Here is a 23,419-nt window from a genome sequence, read left to right as displayed (position 1 = left end):
AAAAAAAAAAAAAAAAAAAAAAAAAAAAAGATATAGAAATAGATATAGATGCATTGTAGGTTTATCAGGGCTGATGAATTTTCTGGGCTTGCCACATATCCACATTCCCGTACACCTGCCAAATGACAAGAAATTCAACACCTGGATCTAGTGCTAGCATGCAAATGTGACAGTTTTGGCTGCTCCTTATTGGATTTATTCATGTTGTCCCCAAGTCCCTTCAGGCACAGTGGGAGCAAGGGAGCTCTGAGTGTCGCGGGACAGCTCTGTCAGTTTGGCTCAGAGGATAGGATTGTCCGGAGGGATGTTTCCATGCTTTATGGAAAGGCCTCCAGAGTAAGTCATGGCAAAAACAATGAAATATTGGAACAAATTGCTTTAGAGGACATGCTGTATTCCTGGGTTTTGGCATCTTAAGATGAATTTACTCTTCAAAGTTTTACAAATTATGTTTCTAGTGATTTATTTAGTTATTTTGCTGAAATAGGGTATTCCCTTCTATCTGCAGTTACTCCCTTCTCTCTAACATGGGTGCAGAGTCCAGAGATGTCCTTATACCGGAGGAGTTAAGTGTTCCCTTTGCTGGGTGAGGACAGCGATGCTGCTGATATAACTGCATCTTTGGTGGCTGGGAACCGGGGTTTATTACCTCTTTAATAGTTAAGCTGTGACCTTCTGGCGTAGACTTCTGCAGAGCGCTGAGAGCAACTGGAGGAGTTTGCCAGCTTCTGTGCTGGCTGCGCGGTAACCCCCCTGGCTCTGGGGTCCTCATTGCAAGAAATGTGACTTGGCATCTCAATTGCATTAAAAGCCTTAACAAAATAAAGGCAACCTTTCAACAAAGTGAAGCTCCTAATATGATATTAACCTAAACTAAGAGTAAAGCAGCACGTTCATTCAGACAGTAGCAAATCATGCTCCAATCGTCAGATCGTTTAATTCCAATCAACATGGCTGCTTAATTCCACTCTACTGCTGAAACTAAGGAGACAAAATGATCTATTTTACTACATTTTAAGAAGTCTAAAAAGATGGCTGCTATAAATCCAAACAGAAAAGAAATTATACTGAAGTTAATTGAGTTCATTTTGGCTCATTGCCTTAACACTGAACCTGAATTATTATCAGGTGCCTGGACCATAACCTCAGAGACTCATATGAAACTTCTGTGTGCGACTTCATCGTTTGTGTAGTGCCTGACCCTTTCCACCCCCCACCAACTAATATATTCCAGTCAGACATTAACAGGTCTTTCTTGATCAGCAAAAGTCTGATGGCTCTTAGTTACCCATGATGACCATGCAAGCTTTTGAAGACTTTCACTCATGCAACACGGAGCATATTTTAATAAGAAATCTTTTTGGAGGTGTTTAGGCCTGGCAGTGTTTCTTTCAGGGATCTTTAGTTGCTCACATACGTCTATGTGCATATATCTGTACTAGTTACACAGCCTGTCATTCGACATGCATTCATCAGCAAAATTAAAAGAGCGTACACTAGTTTCTTCCTGACTAGTAGAGAAGAGGCAATTACAGTAACATTCCTGTTTTGATCACACAAACTCTAAAGAAGCTTATTTCCCTCCAAATATAATCTATCGAGACGAATCCCTTCAAAATGTTAGTAATTTTACATTTTCAATGAGGTCTGTGTATCCATCTGAGAGAGTCTGTCATCACAGATACCCAAGTCAACCTGTAGGAGCGTCCAGCGTTAAGAAAGAGAACCTGCCCGGTCCAGCACAGACTTTACTGATGGATATATAAAATACATGCATAGCACGTTGCACGGCTTCTCAGGTTGATTTCTTTCCCAGGCCAAGTGTAAGCTTTAAAAAGTCTTTTTGCTGCCATCGCTGTCAGTTATGGATGTGATACTTTTCCTCCCCCCCAGATAACTAACCTGGTTATTCAGGTATCCTATCCAGGCAAAACAGCCTGTTGTTGGTATAGCTTATTTTGCTCAATGAATTGGCCTAAGCCATAGTAGAAGGGGGCACAAAGGGGGAGCAGTTGAGGTGTCTCGCTGTGGCTCAGCAAGTGTCAATTTGAGCATCGGTCCAGACCAGGGCAGGCAAAGTCTGGCTCCTGGGCTGGATTGGGCTCGTGGCAGACTCCACTTCCCAGCAGCCCCTGCCCACATCGCTCTGGCCATCTCTGTGAAACCTCAGGAGTGGCAGGGCTGTGATGGCCCCGTGCTCCCTGGGTCTCCACCGAGACTGGCACGACTGGGCGGGAAGCTGCTCCAGGGTCAAGGCCAGGATCTTGCAGCAGTGACGGCGCAGGCTGGAGATGGGGCAGAGCTGCAATCCCCTGCCCGCACACGCTGGGCAGGGGCATGCAGGTAGCAGATCGTAGCTCTGCCCCAGCTCCGGTCCCAGAGCAGCTCCATGGAGACCCTGGCCCCACGCTGTCATGGCCCTGCCGCCCCTGGGGTGGCCTTGGAGACTGGCCAGAGCGACTCCAGCAGGGGCTGCTGCAAGTCCAGCTACTGGCCGGATCCACCGTTTTGCCCACCCCTGGTCCAGACCTCTGCTGAAGACTGTCCCCACTTGAAAGGTTGTAAATGGGTACCTGGCCCTTCTGGCTAGGGTGCGTTTACCAGTATCTAGCAATAGTGACACAGCCACACAAGCTTTCTAAGGGGAAAAAGACCTAGATATAAGGTAGGTTTGGTGCTGGATTGGACGTAATTTCTGTCATCAGTTGGTCCCTGCCATTTAGAGGAGGGCAAAACTATCGTTCTGTCCATCCATGAGGCACGTAGCCAACTCTGCACTGGAGAGCTCATGGGAAGAGGTCTCCCCTTGGCTCTTGGGGAGATGTCATCGTTGCTGGAGGACATGTGGAATGACGATCCACTGAACTCGAGCCGCTTTGTACCTGAAACAGCAGTGTTGTGTTGCTAACTTGTTTTTTTTTCCCTTGTGGATCTCATTTTGTATCCCCCTGCCTGTTCCCCTGCCCCTAGTTCCTCCTGGTGCTGGTATGTCCAGTTTTAACCTCCAGTGTCTTGGTAACCAACAGGTTGGTGGGACAAAGACGGGAGTCGTGCGCTATGTGGGAGAGACGGACTTTGCCAAAGGAGAGTGGTGCGGAGTGGAGCTGGATGAGCCCTTGGGGAAGAACGATGGAGCAGTCGCTGGTACAAGGTACTGACTGCGCTTGCTGCACTGCAGCTGGACTCTGGTAGGATGTCTGATGTCTACTGCTGTAACACGGGACAGTACAGCCCCCCGGCTAGGGTGGGCTGACCAAGTAGAGGCGGTGCATATGGTCTGAGTGTAAGCACAGGAACATCTAGGCTGGATTTCAGGGGAAATATTCTAGCTGTGAGATCTTCTAGGTGCTGAAATAGTTCCCCCAAGGGAAGTTGTGGAAGCCCCATATCTGGAGTATTGTAAAACAGGATCACATGCAGCAGTAGATAACAAACGATAAGGGGTGGGGGGAAGAGAGAGTGGATGAAAGGAGATGACAGTTGTTTTGGGGATTACTTCCTTGCCTTTTTGTTTGGTTTCTGCAATGCTGTGACTTTAAGACCACCCATCGTCATATCTTCATTCCATAAAATAAATCTTTCCTTTCCCTTATTCAAGCCATAAATTGTCCTTTCAGCCTTGTAATGAGGGCACGAGATCTTCTGAACATGCCAGGTGTCTCTCTCTTTCTGGGAGCCAGGCTTCTAGCAAGCCCTGAACAAATGGTTGATTTAAGTCTTTTGCTCCAGCCTCTCAGTAATTCTGCAGCACAACATCTGTTTGCAGATGGCACTTGCGACCTCTGAATGTAGAAGGCACATTAGCTGGTTTTTGCAGCAGTGTATTTTTAGCAGGCTGCTGCTGGGCAAAGTTGAAAGGATCAAAAGGATTAGCTGGGGACCTGGTGAACCTCAAAGCAATTTATGAATTCTTCCAAACTACATTCACCTTTTGCATGCAGGGGTTTGGGTCAGATGACCTTTTATGATCTGTAAAACCAAGTAGGACAGTCTGAGACTGTTGGTGGGGCACGTTTTGTTCATGCTTCACATCAGGGGTGGGAACGATCCTCAGATTGTGAGTTACCCTTGACTTATTCAGCTCCCACAGGAGCTCTACTCATTGCTCCTTTACCAAAAATACTGCTGGAACCAACAGCTGACAATACTTCAATGGCTCCACTAGTGGGAATAGGAAGTAAGGAAAATGATCTAACCTTTTAAGCCCAAGGTAAGGGCTTGATTTGCTTGATTTGAATTTTGGGGAAGTTTCAGCTGAGATCTTGGGTGTGTGTAAAATAGTTGGTCTATCTCTAACTTTTCAGGTGTTCCCTAAAGTGCAGCTAGCCCTTGTCCATCCCTGGTGGTCTTCTGTCCATAGCTGTAAAGAACAGTAGCCAAAGGGGAGACTGATTATGGTAGTAATTAATGTACTAGTTATAGCAGCAACAGTCTGATGGAACATTATTATTCCTTCAGGGCTTCATGGAAATGTACGGTAGAGGTTGGAACTAACTTGAAAAATAGCAGGAAACTGTCAGTAATTCAAGAGGTTTTGACTTCAGGAGTAAGGATAATTTATTTTGTGTCTGTATTTGTGGCCAAGCATAGATCTGTAAAAGAGGAATGGCTTGTCCCACCCCCACATGAAGATATTGCAGCAAACCAGGCAATGACTGGAAGAAGAGGGTTGTAGAGAAGCAAGGAGGGAGAGGCAATGTGCACTTTGCCACCCTGTAGTAGAGTAGCTGCACTTTAAAACTGCTCCCAAATAATGCTGGGAAGGTATAAAGTAAGGGAGGAGAACACAGGGCGTGTTTGGTCTCCACTTAGAGCTGGATGCCAGGGCTCTGGCTCTGCCAACACCTTTTGCCTGCCTATAAGAGAATTTGCAGCCATTTTTCTGCTTTCTGGGGCTTGGCCTAGCTGTGATCAGGGGCTCGCCTTTCCTCTTTTGGACCATCACAGATGTTTGGGTTGGGAGGGACCTTAGCAGATCATCGAGTCCGACCCCCTGCCCTGAGCAGGAAAGCACCAGGCCCGTCAGGGTTGGTTCAGGTGAACGTGGGGCCTCTTTCACCTAGGTGTCCTTGCTGCCAGTCTTTCTCCCCCTTCGCAAGCCACAGGCTCTGTACCTGGCCTCTGTTCAGCCCCACAGAGGGGAGCAGGGATGATAAGAGCGGTGAAGCTAGTGGCTCAAGTTTGTCCATTAAACAGGAAGAGGGCAGCCAGTAACATGCCCCAGTAAAGGATCTGCTTTCCTAATTTGCCGGGGATGCAGGCAATCCACAGCACTCTCTGCTAACGCAGCGTAGCAGCCACACATCCCTGGCACATCAGCAGCGGACCTGGCACTGGTGGTTTCTCCAGCCATCCTTGCGTTGCCCTCTTCGCATTATGGCCACCTGCTGGGTCAGCCCTTGGTGCATGCATCTGACCACCTGATTTTCCATGCCTTAACGTCCTCCATTGTGCAGCTTACAGCCCTTGCAGGCTTTAATGATGAAGCCTCTGGAGAAAAGCCAGCTTGCTAAAAACACACCTTTTGCTTTGCTTCTGGACTCTCCAGTCCCTTTGCGTTAGCAGCCAGCCCCTTTCAGACGCCTTCCAGGAAACAGCAGCATGCCATCACCACCTTTTTGTTCCTTGTCCTTGCACTTGTCCTACCCGCGTCCTTGGACACGGACAGGAACGATGTGTTTCTGGGCTTTGCTAACTGTTGCCATCTAGTGATCCGTCTCGGTCTCTCACCCTGGTTTGTTTTGTGTCGATGCTGGGTGAATTCCTGTTGCTTTTGCAATGAATTAACAGTGCAGCTCATCCTGTAAATTAAAACAGTGCCTCCATCTGGTGGCCTCATGTATGTCACACTGATCTCCAAATGAAAACATGGGTTTGGGATACCAAAGACTACAGGTTGGTCCAGGGTAGAGCCAGAGGGGTGGTGTTTCCACCGTAGCAATCTGCCAGGGCAAGAAGAGCCAGGCCTGGATGGGTGGCTTTGGGGAGGGGAGAAGGCAGGTGGAAGTGACTGGGGGCTGCAGTAGGAGGTGAGAGCAAAGGGCTCTTGATGCCAAGTACTTGGCTGTGCCCGAGAGAGAGAAAACTTATCCTTGTAATGGGATAAGTCTGATATGGCTCCAGTTCCTGTAGGCTGTCAGGATTAATCGGGGGGGAAGGGGCAAAGCTGGTGCACGCTGAAACATGTTTAAAGCTATCCTTCCCCAGCAAAACCCAGTGGCAAGAGCAGCCCTTGCCCACCACTGCAGGGCAACGCCTGTGTTGACAAAGCTGTCCCCATCTGCCACGATGCTGCAGGTGCTGTAGAGCCTACCTCCCTTGGCCTGTGGCAGTGGATCAAGCCCCAAATCCCCGTGGAAGGGCAGAGCAGTGTGTGCAACGCCAGAGGACAGCGCTGGCACATTGTGCCCGTTCTCTCCTTACTTACACTGGTGAAATTCCCTGACCTGCTTCTGGTTTTCTGGGATAACAGGGAAGAATGAGGCCTGTTAGCTTCTGCACTGAGGCATGCCAGCTTTCCATTTTATTTGCCAGCTGTTATGTTGGTGCATCCCTACTGCCTTATTTTACCTTCCTCTGCCTTTGTCCTTGTTGTTATATGACCCTTAGTAACACTTTGTGAACCCCTGATTTCAGCCTCTCCCTTTCCACATCACTCCAGTTGCAGTAAAATGCTTTCATAAAGCATTTGCAGATCTTGAGACATGTACCCCAAATACTAAGGGTTAATATTTGTTTCCCGACCAATTTCCCTGCTGCTTCCCCTTTAACAATTTGCAGTCTCCATGGGACACATGCTTAACTTCTGTGGAATTGGCCTCCACTAATGAACATCAAGGGCCTATTAATACTGGAAGTTCGGAGAGTTACTCACTTAACTGGAGGGGAAGAGCCCTTCACTTTACATGCTCGTGGTAGTGGATTCAACCCCTGTTGATGGCCTGTGGAGGAAAGAGAGGGTATTAATGGCACAAGACTGTAGCTCAGGCCTCGGGTGATTATTTACTGGCTGTTGCTACCAGTCTAGACCAAGATCAAGCCAGCAGTGTAGTGGTAATGGGCTGTGTCCCCCATTCCCAGCCTTTCTGTACAGAGCTTACTTCATCAGCCTGCTGCTGAGCAGGGTTTTGGCTGGTGTGTTCAAGCCCAGTTGGTTTTCCACCTTAGTCGTCTGATCTGTAATGAAATCAGCCCTCAGCACTACTGCTTTTCCAAGCTCCAGGTCTGTGTTGGCAGCCAGCAGTAAGGCTGGAGCAGTGGTGATGGTTGTGCTGGGTTTTTCATAGTTGTTTTTTTTTTTAAGATTGTCTTGAAAAGAAATCAGGCTGGAACAGATGCTTGCAAATGAATCACTTTCTCCTCTGGATGGGAGCTGGCTGTTCTTATAGCCTCCCATACGCACAGGGATCTGCTGGGGACACGCACGTTGCTGCCAACACTTAACAAACCATTACACAAGTGCTAGGCCTATGTTGGAGCAGCTGCTCACATCTGGAGAGAGAGGATATGTTATGCCAAGAATCCTGAACTTGCCATCTGAAGATCAGTTAATGTTAATCTTCATATTGGCCTGGTTTGTTTGCTGCTAGTTCTTATTAACCGGGAAGTATTTTGTGTTCATGTAGGAGAGCTGGGGGGGGTTGGTTTGTTGTTTTTGCCCCATCCTTTTATATTTCCCCAGTGGTTCATCCTCGTCGTGAGCCATTGGGAAATGACTCTCAAACCAGATGGTATTTTCTGTGTGGCCTGCTGCACTGAAGCCAGGGGACGTGACATGTGGAAGCTGTCTAGTTGTACTTGCTAAGCGGCAGCAGATGAGTGGCAGAGCGATCGTGGCTTTAGCAGATCAGCTTCAAACAAGTCCCCTAGTTTCTGGCGATGTGGGGTCCTGGCCCTGGCCTTCCAAAAGGAGACCCCAACTGGGACTTACCTGCTCCTGGCAGTAGAGAAAGGGTCGACTGAAGCCCAGCTCCCAGGCTGGTAGTAATTGGAGAAATGAGCTCACTCGTTTGAGTCCCATTTCTCTTTTTGGGGTTTTTGTTGTTCTCCCGCCCTGGCGGGGGGTCGGGCTAGAAGATCTACTAGGTCCCTTCCGACCCTTAATCTATGAATCTATGAATCTATGAGCTCACTTCTTAATTTAACAATCGCCATTTCTCCCTTCTGTATCTTCTTCTTCGCTGTCTCTTTCTAGTTTTCCTAGTTTTTTGATGTTTTCCTTGTTCTCACTCGTCCTTGCCTTTTATTAATCACATGCGGAAGAGGCAGCAGTGAAACAGAGGATGGATGGATTTTTCCATCTTGTTGTTTTGATTTGGAAATTTTAATATTTTGACTCTTTTCCCCCTTCTCCCACAATCTCTGCTTCGGAGGAGATTCTCTCTTCGTAGCAGGAATAGTCGCATTGTGGTTCAGGTCTGTTCCTTCCAGTGCATGGGTCTTGGCTCTGCTGCCTCGCTGCAAATCAGGCCAGGGAATACCTGTAGGGCTTTCCTTTGTCAGTTTAAGGAGAGAGCACACGTGCCACACCACTTTTGCTCTTGGAGACTTGGTGCTACCCTGGCTAACAGACGGGCCTCCTAGAATGCCCCTCTTTCCTGGCAGCTCATCAAAGTGCGCAGGAGCCTGAATGCTAACTGCTACCCAACCCACTGCAATCATCACATGTTTCCCTGTCCGAGTAGTACCTCAGGGGACTTTGGGCGGGGGGGAAGAGGCGTCCCTAATGCTGTGCTCTACAGTCTGATGCAAAGCTCTTGGAAATCAATAGGAAGATGCCAAATGACTTCTTCAAAATGTCTTCTAGACCAAGCTCTTGAAGACTTGCTTATGGTGAGTTAGGAGAGGTGCAGCTGCTTCTGCAAGAGTATGGGGTAGCTGGAGTTTGTAGAGGTGAGAAGACCCTGATTTATATTTTAAGTTAACAACTCTTTGACCAGGACACAGTGAAACACTATTCAAGTTGACGAGATGGGCCTGAGAGTGCAGGATGCTAGGGTTTGTTCTGTGGTGGGCAAAGGGGAAGGAGTTTCACTGGGCAGGAGTTGGCTAAGTTTGAAGTGAAGGGCAGGAAAATGGCTTTGTAGGCCTGATTCAACATGCAGTGCCTTGCTGTGAAATGAAAGCAAGTCTCTGCTCTGGGTTTGTCATGACAGCCTTATTGCCTATAGAGAAGCAAAAAACTAAGGGGAAAAAGGGGGAATGGGTGTTGAGGGGGGTTGCCTTGCCCTCAAATGATGATGGGGTGGGAGCTGTTGGCTTATTGACCTGGGCTCTTGCATGTGCTCGTGTTAAAGGAAATGCCAGGACTTCTCATCCTTTCCTTCTTCCTCCTCCCCTTGTGGCAGGCTGTGATCGGCATCTAACAATGCTGGGCTGGAGTGATGCCTTACTAAGCTAGTGGAGAGCCAGCACCACGCCAGGGGTTCTTTCAGCCCCTTTCCTGAAGACATGGTCTATTAATGCAAGCAAGTTTTAGGGTTCCCTTTCACTCTGCAGCTCTGACGTAGGGGCAAGTTCCTAAATGCTTTTAGCTCTTTATCGACCTCTTCCACCAGACCCTTCTCTGCTGGATCTAATAATGGAGCAGGGCTGGCTGGACCCCTAACAACCTCGCTGCAACCCCTGTGAAAAACCAGAGCACTGGTTAGTGTTGCTTACACCTAACCAAATCCTTAAGGCACATCTGTCCTTTACAATTTGTTTTTAAGATTCAGTTTTTTATTTTAGGTGGCTGGACTGAGCTGTCCCTGCCATTCCTGCATTAGTAACACAGTCCTATATTGCTCTGAAAAGCTGCTGCAAGGCAAAGACCCATCCTTATTTGCTCTAAAGCTCTATGCTAGTGTGCTGGGAGTGCAAAGGGGCCTTGATGTCAACTCTGTGAAAAAAGGTCTCCGTATCAATGAGACTTGGCCCCGTATATGTTGCTTGCCAGCTACTCGGCTCACTTATTGTCTCTCTAGCTCATTTAGTGCGAGCAGTGAAATGCATCTGGCCAATGTCACATCTCTAGCTAAGAGTCAATTGGAAAAATACTCTAGAGGGGAAGGTTTCCACCCAAAAATCCTAACAAACAAATCTGGCCTGGCTTTCACTGACAATGGAAGTAACGTGTTTGTGTTGTTGCAAGCAGGGTCTGAGTGCCCGGTGGGATCCACGTGCAGTTTTCCCATGTAAGCAAACCTGGATTTGGGGCCTGTGCTTCTGGAATAGGTGCTTTTAACTCTTTCCCCGCAAAACACCTGGGAAGAGAAATGTTCCTAACCCGTGGAACCGCGTTGGAGCACAGCCCTGGGGAGGGGGCCGTTCAGGCTGAAGGGATAAGCCAAGGAGCAAAGTTTGTGCATTTCCTGGTTCTCAGTTGAGCATTGGTTTTGCCCAGTCTGAGGAACAGGAGGGCTGCGCCCTTTTTGACTGCCCATCTCTCTCTTTCTCTGTCTCATACTCCAGGTACTTCCAGTGCCCCCCCAAGTTTGGCCTCTTCGCGCCCATCCACAAAGTGATCCGCATTGGGTTCCCGTCCACCAGCCCTGCCAAAGCGAAGAAGAGCAAGCGGATGGCCATGGGAGTGTCTGCCCTGACCCATAGCCCCAGCAGTTCCTCCATCAGCTCTGTCAGCTCTGTGGCATCCTCTGTTGGGGGCAGACCCAGCCGGAGTGGACTGGTGAGAGAGCCATTCCACTGTTTATGCAGCCTGGGACCCCCCCTCCCCATGCTCCAACCTTGCACAGCGGTAGGGCCGGAGTGTTTCAGCAAGTGCCCAAGTGCTGCTGCTATGCCACCATTAGCTGAGAAATGGGGAAGGGTGGGAACACCACGCCTGACCTTTGATTATAATTCCTTCCCACTGGGGTGAGAGTTATGGGGCTGGGGGGACACAGTCGCTAATGATCCTCCAGTGCTGTTTGCACCCTAACTCAGATTCACTTGCTGTGGTTACATTCAGCCTCCTGAAAAAGCCCCTTGGATTGCAGGGGTGTACTAGGTACACCCCCTAGGTTGCAGTGCTCTTTAACTTCGTCTCCGAAATGGATGCGTAGCTATTCTATTAAACAGCCGCTTCCTCGCAGTGTCAGAGACGGCTCCGTGTCATTGCTGAGGGGAAGCAGTTCCCAGGCCTCCTGGACGTAGTGCTTTGGAGTTCCCTTACAAAGAGGGCAAGATTTTTATTAAAAGCTCTAGCTATTGAATTTAGAGGGTAATCAATATCTATTATCATCTCGGCTGTCAGAGGAAGGGGGTCATAGAGACATCTGTCCCTGGGAGTGTGTCCCGCTGTCCCATCCTTGTTCTCTAGCTGAGTGCAGAGTCCTTTCAGCTGAGCTCAGTTTGTCTGGAGCGTCTTCAGCTGCAGTCGGGGACAAAACATGTTTGTGAAAAGAGAGAGGATTTTCTCTCTTGTAACTGGGATCTGTCCTGCCCCACCCTACTTCTGTCCCTGGAGAGCTGCCATTCCCATCGCTGTACTGAAGAGCTAGCTTGTCTGCAGGCAGCCTCTGGTTCAGTGGTCTCCAGTCTCATTGCAAGAGAGATCCCAGCCCACTGTGTGAACTGGCCAGCTGGAAGCCAAGTGGGGAGGGGAGAGCCCAGCTCTAGACCCTTCAGATCTTGACTTTCCCCTCCAGCTGACAGAGACATCCTCTCGCTATGCCCGGAAAATCTCTGGCACCACAGCCCTGCAGGAGGCACTGAAGGAGAAGCAGCAGCACATCGAGCAGCTACTGGCTGAGCGTGATCTGGAGAGAGCAGAGGTAGCCAAGGCCACCAGCCACATCTGTGAAGTGGAGAAAGAAATTGCCATCCTGAAGGCCCAGCATGAGCAGGTAAAGTCCTACACGTCCTGTTAGAGAGAGCATCCATCCCGTAGAGCTGGTGCTGGTAAAAGGCGCAGCACTGATTATAACAGCATTGTATACGCTGGGAGAGCTGTGCTTATGCTGATGGGTTGTAAATTCTTGGCCCCAAGAGCACAAAGATGCCGTACTCATACCCTGACGATACATCACTGGCTTGATGCCATCCTTGGTCCTGGCTCCCCATTGTGGACACCAAAGCATGCATCAGGATAAGGGATAGCACGTGGCATACACACGAGCTACGCTTTCATGCCTGATCAGTATGTCTGAAATTTGAGAGGGTGGGAATTAGTCTACTGAAAAAAGGAGTTTTTCTCCTTGGGCCGCTTGCCCCATGGGCTCCCTGCTGAACCTGCCTGCAAGCAAATGTGCTGCAGTATTCTTGGGTTGCTGCCAGATACTGAACTGGAGGCTTGGAGGTTGTTTCACGTAGGGTGCTGCGTTGAGCATAAACTTTGGAGCCTCAGCCTGAGTGAACAGTTAAGAAAATAGTGCGGCACCATTTCCATGGGAGGCTGGACACTTGTGCAGCTGGGGTTTTGTTCATGTGCATGTTGGGGAAAGGTTGTAAGTTGATAAACTTTCATTTCTGAACTGGATTATGTCCACCCAGGGGTGGGTACTGGCTGTTCCTGCTATGAATCCTCCTGTTGCTGGATCTTCTGGTGTCCTGTCAGAGCAGGACCAAGGCCATGTGCCCCATCTTCCAAATCACACATCCCTCATAACGACAGTAACCTGGACTCCACTCAAGCCTTCATTACTTACACCTTTGCTCTCATCTTTCATCTGTCACACAGGTCTACGCCCCAACCCTCCCCTACTCTCCACTCCAGTAAACACTTGCACAAAGTAGTTGCCAAACAGTTGTGTGCAACAAGTCTATTAATAAACATCAGAATTTCTTCTCTGATACTTGATGAGCAGAACAAACTAATAGAGTGATCAGGTAGTACATACAGCTCTTGTTTTGACATATCTGGGCTGGATTTGGCTTGGGGACCTAGTGTTGGGCTTTCAAATAAGCTCAGGAAAAGCTTTACAAAAGGTCCCATTTAGGCACAGAAATATAGGCCAGCCGCTTGGCATCCAGCAGAGACACCTACGTGCCCCTCTTTTGACATGGACCTGCTGAGCTTCCTGGAAACTCCAGTCTTTAAGGATAAGCACCTTCACAAGGATAACTTCCCAGACCTGTCAACCACCCCAACTATTTAAAACCCATATATTGCAAATATAGTTAATGCTACATGGGTTGAGGGGTTTCTTCTGTTACAGTATGTCGCAGAAGCAGACGGGAACCTCCAGCGTGCACGAGCCCTGGTGGATGGGATGCAAAAGGAAAAGTTTGAGCTGTTGAACCAACTGGAAGAGGAAAAAAGGTAGGATAGCAACGGGGGGAATAGAAAGGGTGTAAGGAGAAAAGCAGAGCATGCTGCCCTGGAGGGAGAGGGGAAGGGAGCTATGGGCAAAGCACTGAGGTTACTCCCTCCCATGATGATAATCCAGTTTACATTGAACAGGACCTAGTGCTTCAAAGAATATTATCCATGTTTGATGCTGGATTGAGGATCCGGTGGCAAACAGCAGTGAAAGGATGGATGCAAGTAGCACCCTACGTGGTCTCAGTCTCTTCGTGGGCAGTGACAGGGTGCTTCGGCTCCACCAGTCTGAACTCCACTGCTGTCGGGGTCCTGATGTGGGCCAAAGATGGGCTCTGATGCATTGATATTAAGGGGAAAAAAAGTTCCTCCAGTGTCTTTTGGGGAATGGACTATTAAGGATGTGCTGGTTCAGACCAGCAGTGCTGCAGAATGAGATCATTCATTGTCAGAAAACATTTATTTGGTTTTCAGTAGGTGACTTAAGTTGCCATTGGCAACAGGGAGGGCGTCTTCCTCAAACACATGAAGATGAGGCTGCTGATGGTACTGTACCGAGTTGGCATGCCAACTGGTGCTCAGGCAGGTTCTGTTGCCATATAAGGTTCAAATGTCAAGTCTTGGCGCACAGCAGGCTCTTAATACCTGGAAAGAAGTAGCAAGCGGGCTCCTTTCTTGATCTCGGCACTGACGGTGCAAGTAGTGAAGGACAAGAGCCTACCAAGATGTTGCATTAGCAACTTCATAACACAGTGCCCTGCGTGCCATGATTGAGAGAATGGAAAAGGATACTGGAGAATGATCATGTCCTGGGAAGCCCAGGGAGATGGTCACATACTGATTAGGCTTCCAGCATCTTTGTCTCTTCTGCTATGTTTTGGAAGGCAAGTGCTTGCAAGACAAGCCATGTTAGAGCAGTGGGGCTTAAGGAGCTGAGTATGTTGGGAAAGAGCTGAGAAGTGAATGGACTTTCAACATTGTCCAGTTGCTACTGGGGCCCGCGCTGACCATGGATGGCCACAAACTTCTCTGGAAGTGTGCGAGTGGTAACTAGCGCAGTAAGAGGGTAGCATCTGATAATTAAAAGCAACCAAAGCAGCCATCCAGACACCAAGAAAGCCATTCTCTCAGATATCAGTGTTCAAGATAAGAGTGTTCCCTGTTGAAAAGTGAACAGAAATGCCCTCTGACGTGGGCTAAGCCGTTGTGAGACCTAGAGTGTGTGCAAAGGACAAGGAAATCCCAGCTGGAGTTCACCCCTGATAACCAAGCACCGTCTCTGTCCCGTGCGACGTGCTCCTACACCCAGCCCCATGCATGTACATGAGCTAGCATGAGATGGTCAGGGCTTGATATTGAGGGTGCTTGGCTCATTTGGTGGAGAGCGAAGATCTGTTTGTGTCATCCCAATGGCTCCTCCATTTATAAAAAGCCTTCTGTGGGAGTAGAAAGACATTTCTCTGTGTGTGTGTTTTAATAATTGAAAGGAAAATAGTGACTCACTGTGGCTTTCATTTGCAAGAGGCTGCTACTGACAACAAAATGTTGCTCCCTGCACAAGTCTTCCCAGGTTTCCTGTAGGCAGCTCCTTTTCCAAGTTACAGGAGGCAGGAGGTTTTCTAACTCGAGACAGCTGAGTTCCCTCCTAAACAGCAGCAGATGCCTCCTCTAATTAGAAGAGGTTTAGAGAAAAGAAGGTTGTTTATAAAGTTTGATATGTAGAAGGAGAGTTATTTTTATCTGTGGCAGAGAATCACAGTCTTTACATCTGGTTCCCAGGGCAACATCCACCACATGTTCTTAAAAACTGTATCAAATGAAAGAACAAAGAAGATCAGATTTACCAAGAGGATTGAAATACAACTGTACAATTAGTGGGGTTATTTTATATTGTAAACCAGCATCTTGTAGAAGAGGGTACCAGGGGTGGTTGGGTATGTTTGCATGCATGCTCACAAGCCTGTGTCTTCGTGTTTGTGTGATACGCCTCTGTAGTTTTTGTGTCTCCTGTGATGATTTTTCTGCCAGTGCGGCTCATCATTGCCCCCAGCAGAGACCATTGCCCATAGCCAACTGTGAAAGGAGAAACCCTGAATGTCTGCATATTCAGCCACAAGCTCTTTGACGCTTGGCACTGGGATTTCCCAGTGCTGGCTTGCAAAATGCAGCAGCAACTAGTTGCCCAAGAAGCTGCACTCAATCCCAGCGTGCCAGCGCATTCAAGCCAAAATGTTTGGCTGCTCCTTCAGTGCCTCCAGTATCCATATGTGGATGCAAAGCAGCCACGTTCACTGTAGAAGGGCGACATGGCCCAGTGCTTGCGTCGCCAGGCATGCATATTACAGTAAGAACGGTGTCTGCTTTGCATAAGGCTAATTAAGCCGCCTTGGCCAGTACTTGGCTGGTGCTGAGCAGTTTGTACATGGTTTGCCCACCTCCTCCTGCTCTCAGCCTTTTGTCATGCAGGGACCTTTTGTGCCAGCCGCTTGGTGATACGATCCCAGTCCCACTGTTGCTGACTCTGGCCTTTTCTCCCCTGTCCCTCTAGGAAAGTGGAGGACCTGCAGTTCCGTGTGGAGGAGGAGTCCATTACCAAGGGTGATCTGGAGGTAATTCACTGCAATGTGTGGGTCTGAAACTGTGCCTGCATTCGACTGTTGTCTTTGGCAATCTCTGCTGCCTTTTGCCCAGCGCTGAGTAAAATATGTTGCTGTGGGGAGGCTGATGACTCATTGCAGTGTGTCGCCGGTGTTGAATGCAATAGAAGAAAAAGTTTCTCTCGTATGTTAATTGGGCACCGGGAATCCTAGAGACCCATGGAGCGCTAGAGCATGGTTTCTAAACGCGGCACTCGGTCGTGTCACAATACACATGGATTAAGCTGTGCATGTGTGTAAATGCCTTTTAACATATGTATTCTTACTGTAGGCTGGCTTGGCAGTGCAGCCACTATCCCTGCTGCCACTGGTTCCTACTGGGCACTATAAGGCACATGGTCTTGTACTGCACGAGAGCCGTGATGTTCCAGTTCCTTTCTGGGTACAATGCCACGCGTCCTTTCCTTCCCATGAAGTCATCCTCTCACTCAACGTTGTGAGTGAGTGCCCTTTGTGTTTCAGAAGGGCTAGTGGTCTGCGTGTACACAGGGATAAAGGCACTGGCACATAGCTGTTCGTAACGTGTGTTGCATGGCTCTAGCAAGGTGACAAGCTGTGGAGGCACAAGCACCTCCTAGTTAAGGATATTATTAGATGGGGACTTTCGGCATTATTTGGCAGATGGAGCAACTGTGAGCAAGAGACGCAACATGGAAGTCAGACTCTGCACAAGGCAGATCTTTTCTTTCAAACACACACATGTGCATACCCTCCAGGCGTCCTGCTTCTCCACACATCCTGTGCCTGGAGGAGATCACCTGTAGCAGTGACAGGTTCATTTGTTCACCGTGCTTCTTTTAGGGCTTGGTCTCTGTTTTGAGCAAGTACAGTGTATAGGGCTGCTCTCCTATGCAAGTCAGTTTATTGAAGAAGGGTCTTCAAGAATTTTTGCATTTTGTAGGTAGCAGTTATTGTTATCATTGAGTCTGAGTTGTAAAGATCAGTGATGAACTTCCTTAAATTTCAGAGATGCTCTGGATTTAGGCATTTTTTGGTCTAGCCTAATTATGGCGGAAGAAAGCAATGGGTATGATGTAAGAGTTGATGCAAGCTTTCATTCTAGCCTTGATTTGAAGCCATGTTTAAGGTCATGAAGTTCATTTAAGTTTCTTCCCTTTGTTTTTATGGGTTTTTTATGTACATGAAAATCATAAAAATTGGCTATCAGCAGAGCTCATGGAAGAGGGAGCGAGGCTACTCATGCAATGTTTTGCATAAGTACCAGTGTTCAGAACCTGGTATGAGACCTTTTTGTTGCAAAATTCCTAGAACAGTTTTGAAGCTGGTCAGCAAAGGATCCCATGTTTAGGATATATATTCCTGACTCTGTGGAGAGCAGGGAGGTATACTGGTACCAGAAGCAAAATGGACTGAGAGCTACTAGTGGAGGTAATTTTGATGATCGATGTATATGAATGTTCATTTAGAGACATTGGGCTATATTACCAGTGTAAATTCATAGTAACTCTATTGAAAATAATGCAGTAATTCAGAATTAATAGCACTGTTTATGGAATCAGGAGCTGGCCCAAGTCTTAGGAAGGGGAAGGGCAGGAGAGATTCAACAAGATGACCGTTTTCCCCACCTTTTCCATAATAAATATCCAGCCTACTTCTTTCCTTTTACTAGATTCTTTGGTGTGCTCGATAGGGCTTCGAGGCTTGTTTTCGGGAACTCATCTGTAGTCAAAGAAACCAGACAAAATCTGAAGTGTCCTAAATATAACTGGCTGCCCTGATTTTTACTGTGTTTGAAAATGTCAAATAATATTTTCCAGATTTGTCCAACTTGAAATGTCCTCCATTCCCAGAAGCAGAGCCACCAAAAAAAAGAACAGAAAAAAGAAAAAGAAAACATAAGATAAAGCAGACCCCTCAGTTTAGCTTTGACATGGGTGTGGGGAAAGCCAATAACAAAGTAGAAAGCAAAGAACAGGACATTGCCAAGAAGAATTTGAATAATAATATAGTCCCAGTGGTGTTGGTGGATCAACGTTGCTTCAATAAAATAATATTTTTGAGAGTTAAAAATACGACAGCTGATGTTTGCATGTGTTTGTTTTCCCATTTTTGTATGGGGAATTTACATGATATCATCGGTGGCCATTTCTGACGTGCTTTCATTAACTGTGCTACCGATTTAATGAACGAGTGTTTGGTCATTAAAGAATGGGGCATTGAACCAAAAGTCCTGGGTCCTAGTCATGGCTCTGGCAAAGAAGTTGGGTAAGTGGCTTAATCTTTCTGTTCCTCATTTTACCCAACGATATAATGGGCACAATTACACTTTACCCTTCCCTTACCTTACAGGACTATTGTGAGATGATTCAAGTTTGAAAATCGTTTTGAAATCCTTAGGTAACAGTGCTGTGTAAATGCAAAGCACTGAAATACTTTGGCGTTAAATTTCCGTGATTTATATAAGTTTCTGGTATTTTCAGTATGCTTTGTACAGTGGAACCTGCACTGGTCAGCTCCTGCACGGTTCAAATGCTCTGTTCATAGCAAAGATGAATGAGATTTTTTCCAAATCATTCCCAGCACATGGCAGCATGCAGCTAGCCATTGTGCTGGGAGAAACACTTGAACTGACCGTCTTGCAGAGATCCAGCAGAAAATCTTTGTGTCATCACTTGATTCCCTTTAAGATAAACTTTACTGGGACACAAACCTTGGGACTCTGCTCTGGGTGAATTTTGGCTACTAGAAGCATCCAACTTGGAGCCTGAATTCAGGAAAGCATGTAAGCCCTCCTCTGAGATAGAGAGGTGCCGTCCTGAATTGGGGCTGATCAGAGAGTCCGCTGGATCCTAAATAGCCACCACAGGTACCATGTAAAATCCCTTAGTAACTGATTTTTGTTTGGATGAGGTTTCCTGCCTGTTGAGACCTTTATTTTCTTTCTGTTGTGAACTGCCTTTCCTTGTCTTGTACTGAAGATGATGTTGCAGCCTTTTCTCTCTCTCTCTCTCTCTCTCTCTCTCTCTCTCTCTCTCTCTCTCTCTCTCTCTCTTTTCTGCTCTTTCTCCCATGTTGTTCTTTTTTCCCTATGTGTGACCAGACTCAGACGCAGTTGGAGCATGCCCGAATACGGGAGCTCGAGCAGAGCCTGCTGTTTGAGAAGGCACAGGCTGAAAAACTCCTCAAAGAATTAGAGGATACCAGGGTAATCCCAGCCCCACTTACCCTGCCTGCAGAACAATGTGCTTGCCAGCTGCATTGATGCCAGCAATGCCTTGCTTTGGATTTGGTTTATTTTTGTTTTATGTTGGTTTTGGGCTTCCATGGTTTTTATTTATTTATTTATTTTTATTTTATTTGCTCTTCCTTCTGGAAACAGTAGCCCCCTATAATTTTCCCCTCCGCTTCTTGTGTGGTGACTCGTTTTGGAGACTTGAGTTGGCTTCTCAGCCCCATGGCACCATTTGACACATGAGCTCTTCACTGTTCGCTGTTGGATTAACATGGCCATATAAATAACCATAATTAAACCCTGCCTGATTCATTTTTCTGCTTCTAGAGGTTTCTTTTGTGCTACAGTAGGAAATAACAGCATTCCATTCATCATTTCCAGCATCCTTCTTCCTGTTGTGGGTGCTGCAATTTGAGATGAAAAAAACAAAACCAAGTGGAATTGCTCCTTGGGTTTTAAGAAACAGCCATGGTCACTGGGATTGGTTAGACTCTGCACGTGAAGGCAAGAGATGCCTTTAGAGGAGTGATACACCAGGCCTTCCCAGAAGCTTATCTGGAAAGGGTGTGATGTAGCAGGGAGAGTGGTTGACTTCTTTTTTCATTTTTAAATGAGTGGATTTGTCATTTCTGAAGTTATAAGAATCGCCAAAGAAAATAATCAAGACAAGGATTTTCCCAGCTGGCCAAAGGGATTGGAGCACCCAGTCTGTATTTAAATAGGTGGGAATGGGCTGTCTAGATTTGCTAGGTGACTTCCAAATACTTCATTGATTAGAAATGGAGTTGATGGATTTAAGCTTTGATGCTAGGTGAGGAAATGCTGTAGATCTACTTGTTTGGTTGGTGTTCTTATTAAACATTTTCTTCCGATCAGTCCTTCTGTCATAGGCCCGTAGCCCTTGCAACTCCACGCAGGCTGCCTCCATGATCTGCAGAGCAGAAAGGTTGAAGTAGGTAGCCAGGAAGCTGCTCAGAAGCCCATCCATGGCCAGCTGTTTGTCTTCACATCCTCAAGCCTTCTACCTTATTTTAATTTGCTAATAAATCCTAACAAGTCTTCATGCATAGAAGCCCCTTTCTTTTTACACCAGGGTACCTCAGCTCGGCTCAGGGAGTTGTAAGCTCAGAACTGCTGAGCAATAAAGGCAATATTCGTGATGCACATGATCCTGGCTTTAATACCTACAATATTTCTGAGTGCACAGTACTATTTCCTCTGCGTGTCATTTGGCAAGCAGCCCAGTACAGAAATATAATGGAATTTGAGGACATTATTTTTAATAAATTGCTGTCGCTTCCAGGGAGCTAATATTTCAGCAGTCATTTTAAAGAGGCATGTTGTTGCTTGTGAAAACCGGCAAGTTGGGTTGGAAGCAAGAATAAAAATTGGCAGAAAGGTCTTGCCACAAGGAAGTCTTGGCAGTAATTACCCTGGTGTAAAAATTGGAATTGGATTGGGGATGTAGTTTTTCTTTCTTAAACTTTGACTGATGTGGTTGGGACTTACTGTAGAAAGGAAGTGGCAAAGAAAGGTGGAAAATGCACTGTCACGTCTCTTCTTTATTGTTTCAGTTGACCACCGTGGAAGAGAAGTCGCGAATCCTGCAGCTGGAGGAAGAGTTAAGTCTCAGGCACAGTGAAGTGGAGGAGCTCAGACAGTGTCTAAAGAACTCGCATCAGGCCGAGACTCCTGAGCACAACCTTGGCTTGCATTCGGAGGCTCTTCGTTTGCGAGACCAGCTGCTGTCTGCTAACAAAGAGCACCAAAAAGAGAGCAGTCAGCTGAAGGAAAAGTATGAGAAGACCCTGAAGAAATACCAGCAGGAGATGGAGAAGCTGAAAGCCATGAATGAAAAATACTCCCAGGAAATAGTTGACCTAAAACATAAAGTTCAACAAGCCACCAATGAGAATATGGGGCTGATGGACAACTGGAAGTCCAAGCTGGACACCTTGGCTTCTGACCATCAGAAGTCCCTGGAGGATTTCAAAGCCACCCTCAACACAGGGTCTGAAACCCAGCACAGAGAGATAGTCGAACTGAAAGCCGTGGTAGAGAGCATAAAGATGGAGCACCAGCTGGAGCTAGAGAACCTTAAAGCCAAGCATGATATTGAGACTGCTGTTCACATAAAGGAGAAAGAAAGTCTGAAGCTGAAGCTGCAGGAGGCCAGGGATGAACTGGAAAAAAGCAACAATGACTGGAAGATGCAACTGGAAATCAAAACCAACCAGCACCTCCTAGAACTTCAGGACATGAAGGACAAGTACCGAGATGCCGAACTGAGAGTGCACGAACTGGAGAAGCTACACAGTGAATATAAAGACCAGACGCAAGCAATAGCTTTCTTGAAAGAACAGATTTCTCTGGCTGAGAAGAAGATGTTGGACTATGAGACGCTACAGAAAACAGAGGCCCAGAGTAAGCAGGAGATCCAAAGACTCCAGGAAAAAGTGCTCGTCTTGGAGAACAAACTGCAGTCCATGGAGGCCCTGCATCCTTCTCAGCATGCAAATGTATGGGTTGGGTTATTCTGCTTGTGTTGTCTCGTCCATGTTGGTTTTTCCTCCTCAAATCAGCCTTCATTCTCTTGGGCTTCTAGGCTTCGAAGTAGCTTATTATTTTTAGCATCCATCAGTCTCTCCAATTATTTTTCTGAATGGAGCCTCAGTACTGCACGTATGTCTCCCCTGCCAAGAAGACAGGAGAGCAGGTTTCAATGCAGACCGAGAATTAGAAAGAAAAGGAGATGAAAGGCAGCTTGAGTTTTAAAGCTGAATAGGTTTTATTCTTTAGCACTGACAGTAATGCAGTTGCTGAGGGGCTGTGGGCAGGAGAGTCTCATCCCAATCAAGTAGCATTCTTGGCTAATGAGATACTTCAACAATACAGCTGTTTCCAGAGTGCTACAGCAACCTATCACATTACCGGAGAGGCCCACTCTGGGTGTGTGGGGGGGGGAAGGGAGCAGGACGAAGAGGCATTTCCTGCAAAAGAAACAGAGCTTGTTGCCTAGCTCATGCCTTAAGTGGGAGCACTTGAGAGGGGATTTTGTTGGGACTCATCTTGGGTAGCTCATTTAGCAGACAAATGCCAGCAGTCGTGAGCAGACAAAGCTGAGGTCTTTCCTGTGCTCTCTCTATAAGTACATCAGTCAAGGAAGTACTGAGTGATCAGGATGGAGGTTTTAAATGTAGTGTGAGTTTCTGTGCCCACACCTGGAAGCTTGCCCATGGCACCCCTGTGACCGTTCTCATGCCACAGAACCAATAGGCGCCATCGGGGAGGAAGTAGGATGTGCGGTTAATGTGGAGGGCTTGAGAATGGGTCAGTCTAGCTCCAGCCCTGGCTGTCACGGGTTTGCTTTGTAGGTTGGGAAGGTCTGTTTAATCGGTCGGGTAAAATAGGAACGTTGGTAAGTCCTGGTCAGGCAGGCGTGTTTACAAAGGAAGGTTATCATGGAGGTGAAGGGAGCAGTCTCGTGTTGGTGGGAGGGGAAGGGAAGTCAGCCAGCCAAGCGAAGTGGTGCACACAGCAAAATGCCCGTCTCAAAGGTGACTCATCTGATTACAAATGCTCATTGAAAGCCAGACTGTAACTATAACCATCATTATCACGGAGGGGTCAGCTGTCGTATCCAAGCTTATTATAGGCGTCTTTTCCAGAGGCTTTGCAGCTATTATACCCTGCTTTCTGTCGCACGGTACCACCCCATCCTTATGAGATGACATAAGGATTTGTCTGCAACTTGCTCACCCCATTCATACTGGGGAATGGAAAAATTGCTGCACAGTCGCTGTGAATTTGTATCCCTTGCCTGTACTTCAGCTTTGTACCAGACGCTAAGTGAAAAGAACGTTTATAGCAAGAGAGATTTCCTGGCCTCTTGGAATACAAGAGACCAAAGCAAGTCTGGAAATATATGTGGTTTGCTTGAGAGCATTGGTTTGAAAAATACACTCCTGGAATGTCAAGACTGTTCCCAAACCAAGATTTCAGTCATGTAAACATTTATGCATGAGCTTAACTTTACTGTTCCCAAGTAATTTCCTTGATTTTGATCATGATAGTAAAATTAAGGGCATTGACAGGATTGGGCTTGATGTTACAATTAAAGGTATGTTTATCAGCTAGGAAGGAAAGGAGAGAAGCAAAGGAAGTGGAAGGAGTTTTAAGTGTTAATGGCATGTCCGACATGCGTCTTTTTATCCTAGTTAGTCACAAGCTCCGAGTACAGGTCCCCTAAGAAAACGTAGTGGGTTTATTACTACAGGATGTCAGTGCAAAATGGAAGAGATCCAAAGAAGAGTAAATGCAAAGGAAGAA

General features: G+C 47.1%; 1 protein-coding gene across 2 annotated transcripts in view; it reads left to right on the top strand.

Moving 5' to 3' along the window:
- Window positions 1-23,419, top strand: part of CLIP2 (CAP-Gly domain containing linker protein 2) — a 150,195-nt gene that overhangs the window by 81,176 nt on the left and 45,600 nt on the right. The window contains exons 4-10 of one of the 2 annotated variants that reach the window (XM_019511410.1): window positions 3,027-3,151; window positions 10,453-10,666; window positions 11,628-11,825; window positions 13,137-13,240; window positions 15,789-15,849; window positions 18,959-19,063; window positions 20,665-21,609. In XM_019511410.1, the coding sequence (XP_019366955.1) occupies window positions 3,027-3,151; window positions 10,453-10,666; window positions 11,628-11,825; window positions 13,137-13,240; window positions 15,789-15,849; window positions 18,959-19,063; window positions 20,665-21,609 (1,752 nt within the window). The remainder of the gene's footprint in view (window positions 1-3,026; window positions 3,152-10,452; window positions 10,667-11,627; window positions 11,826-13,136; window positions 13,241-15,788; window positions 15,850-18,958; window positions 19,064-20,664; window positions 21,610-23,419) is intronic. The other variant, XM_019511411.1, reaches the window with a different exon arrangement.

The sequence above is a fragment of the Gavialis gangeticus genome, unplaced genomic scaffold, assembly GCF_001723915.1.
Source record: "Gavialis gangeticus isolate Ggan-Ray unplaced genomic scaffold, GavGan_comp1, whole genome shotgun sequence".
Taxonomy (NCBI): domain Eukaryota; kingdom Metazoa; phylum Chordata; order Crocodylia; family Gavialidae; genus Gavialis; species Gavialis gangeticus.
The sequence above is the reverse complement of the archived record's forward strand: the minus strand, read 5'-3'. Positions and strand labels throughout refer to the sequence as shown.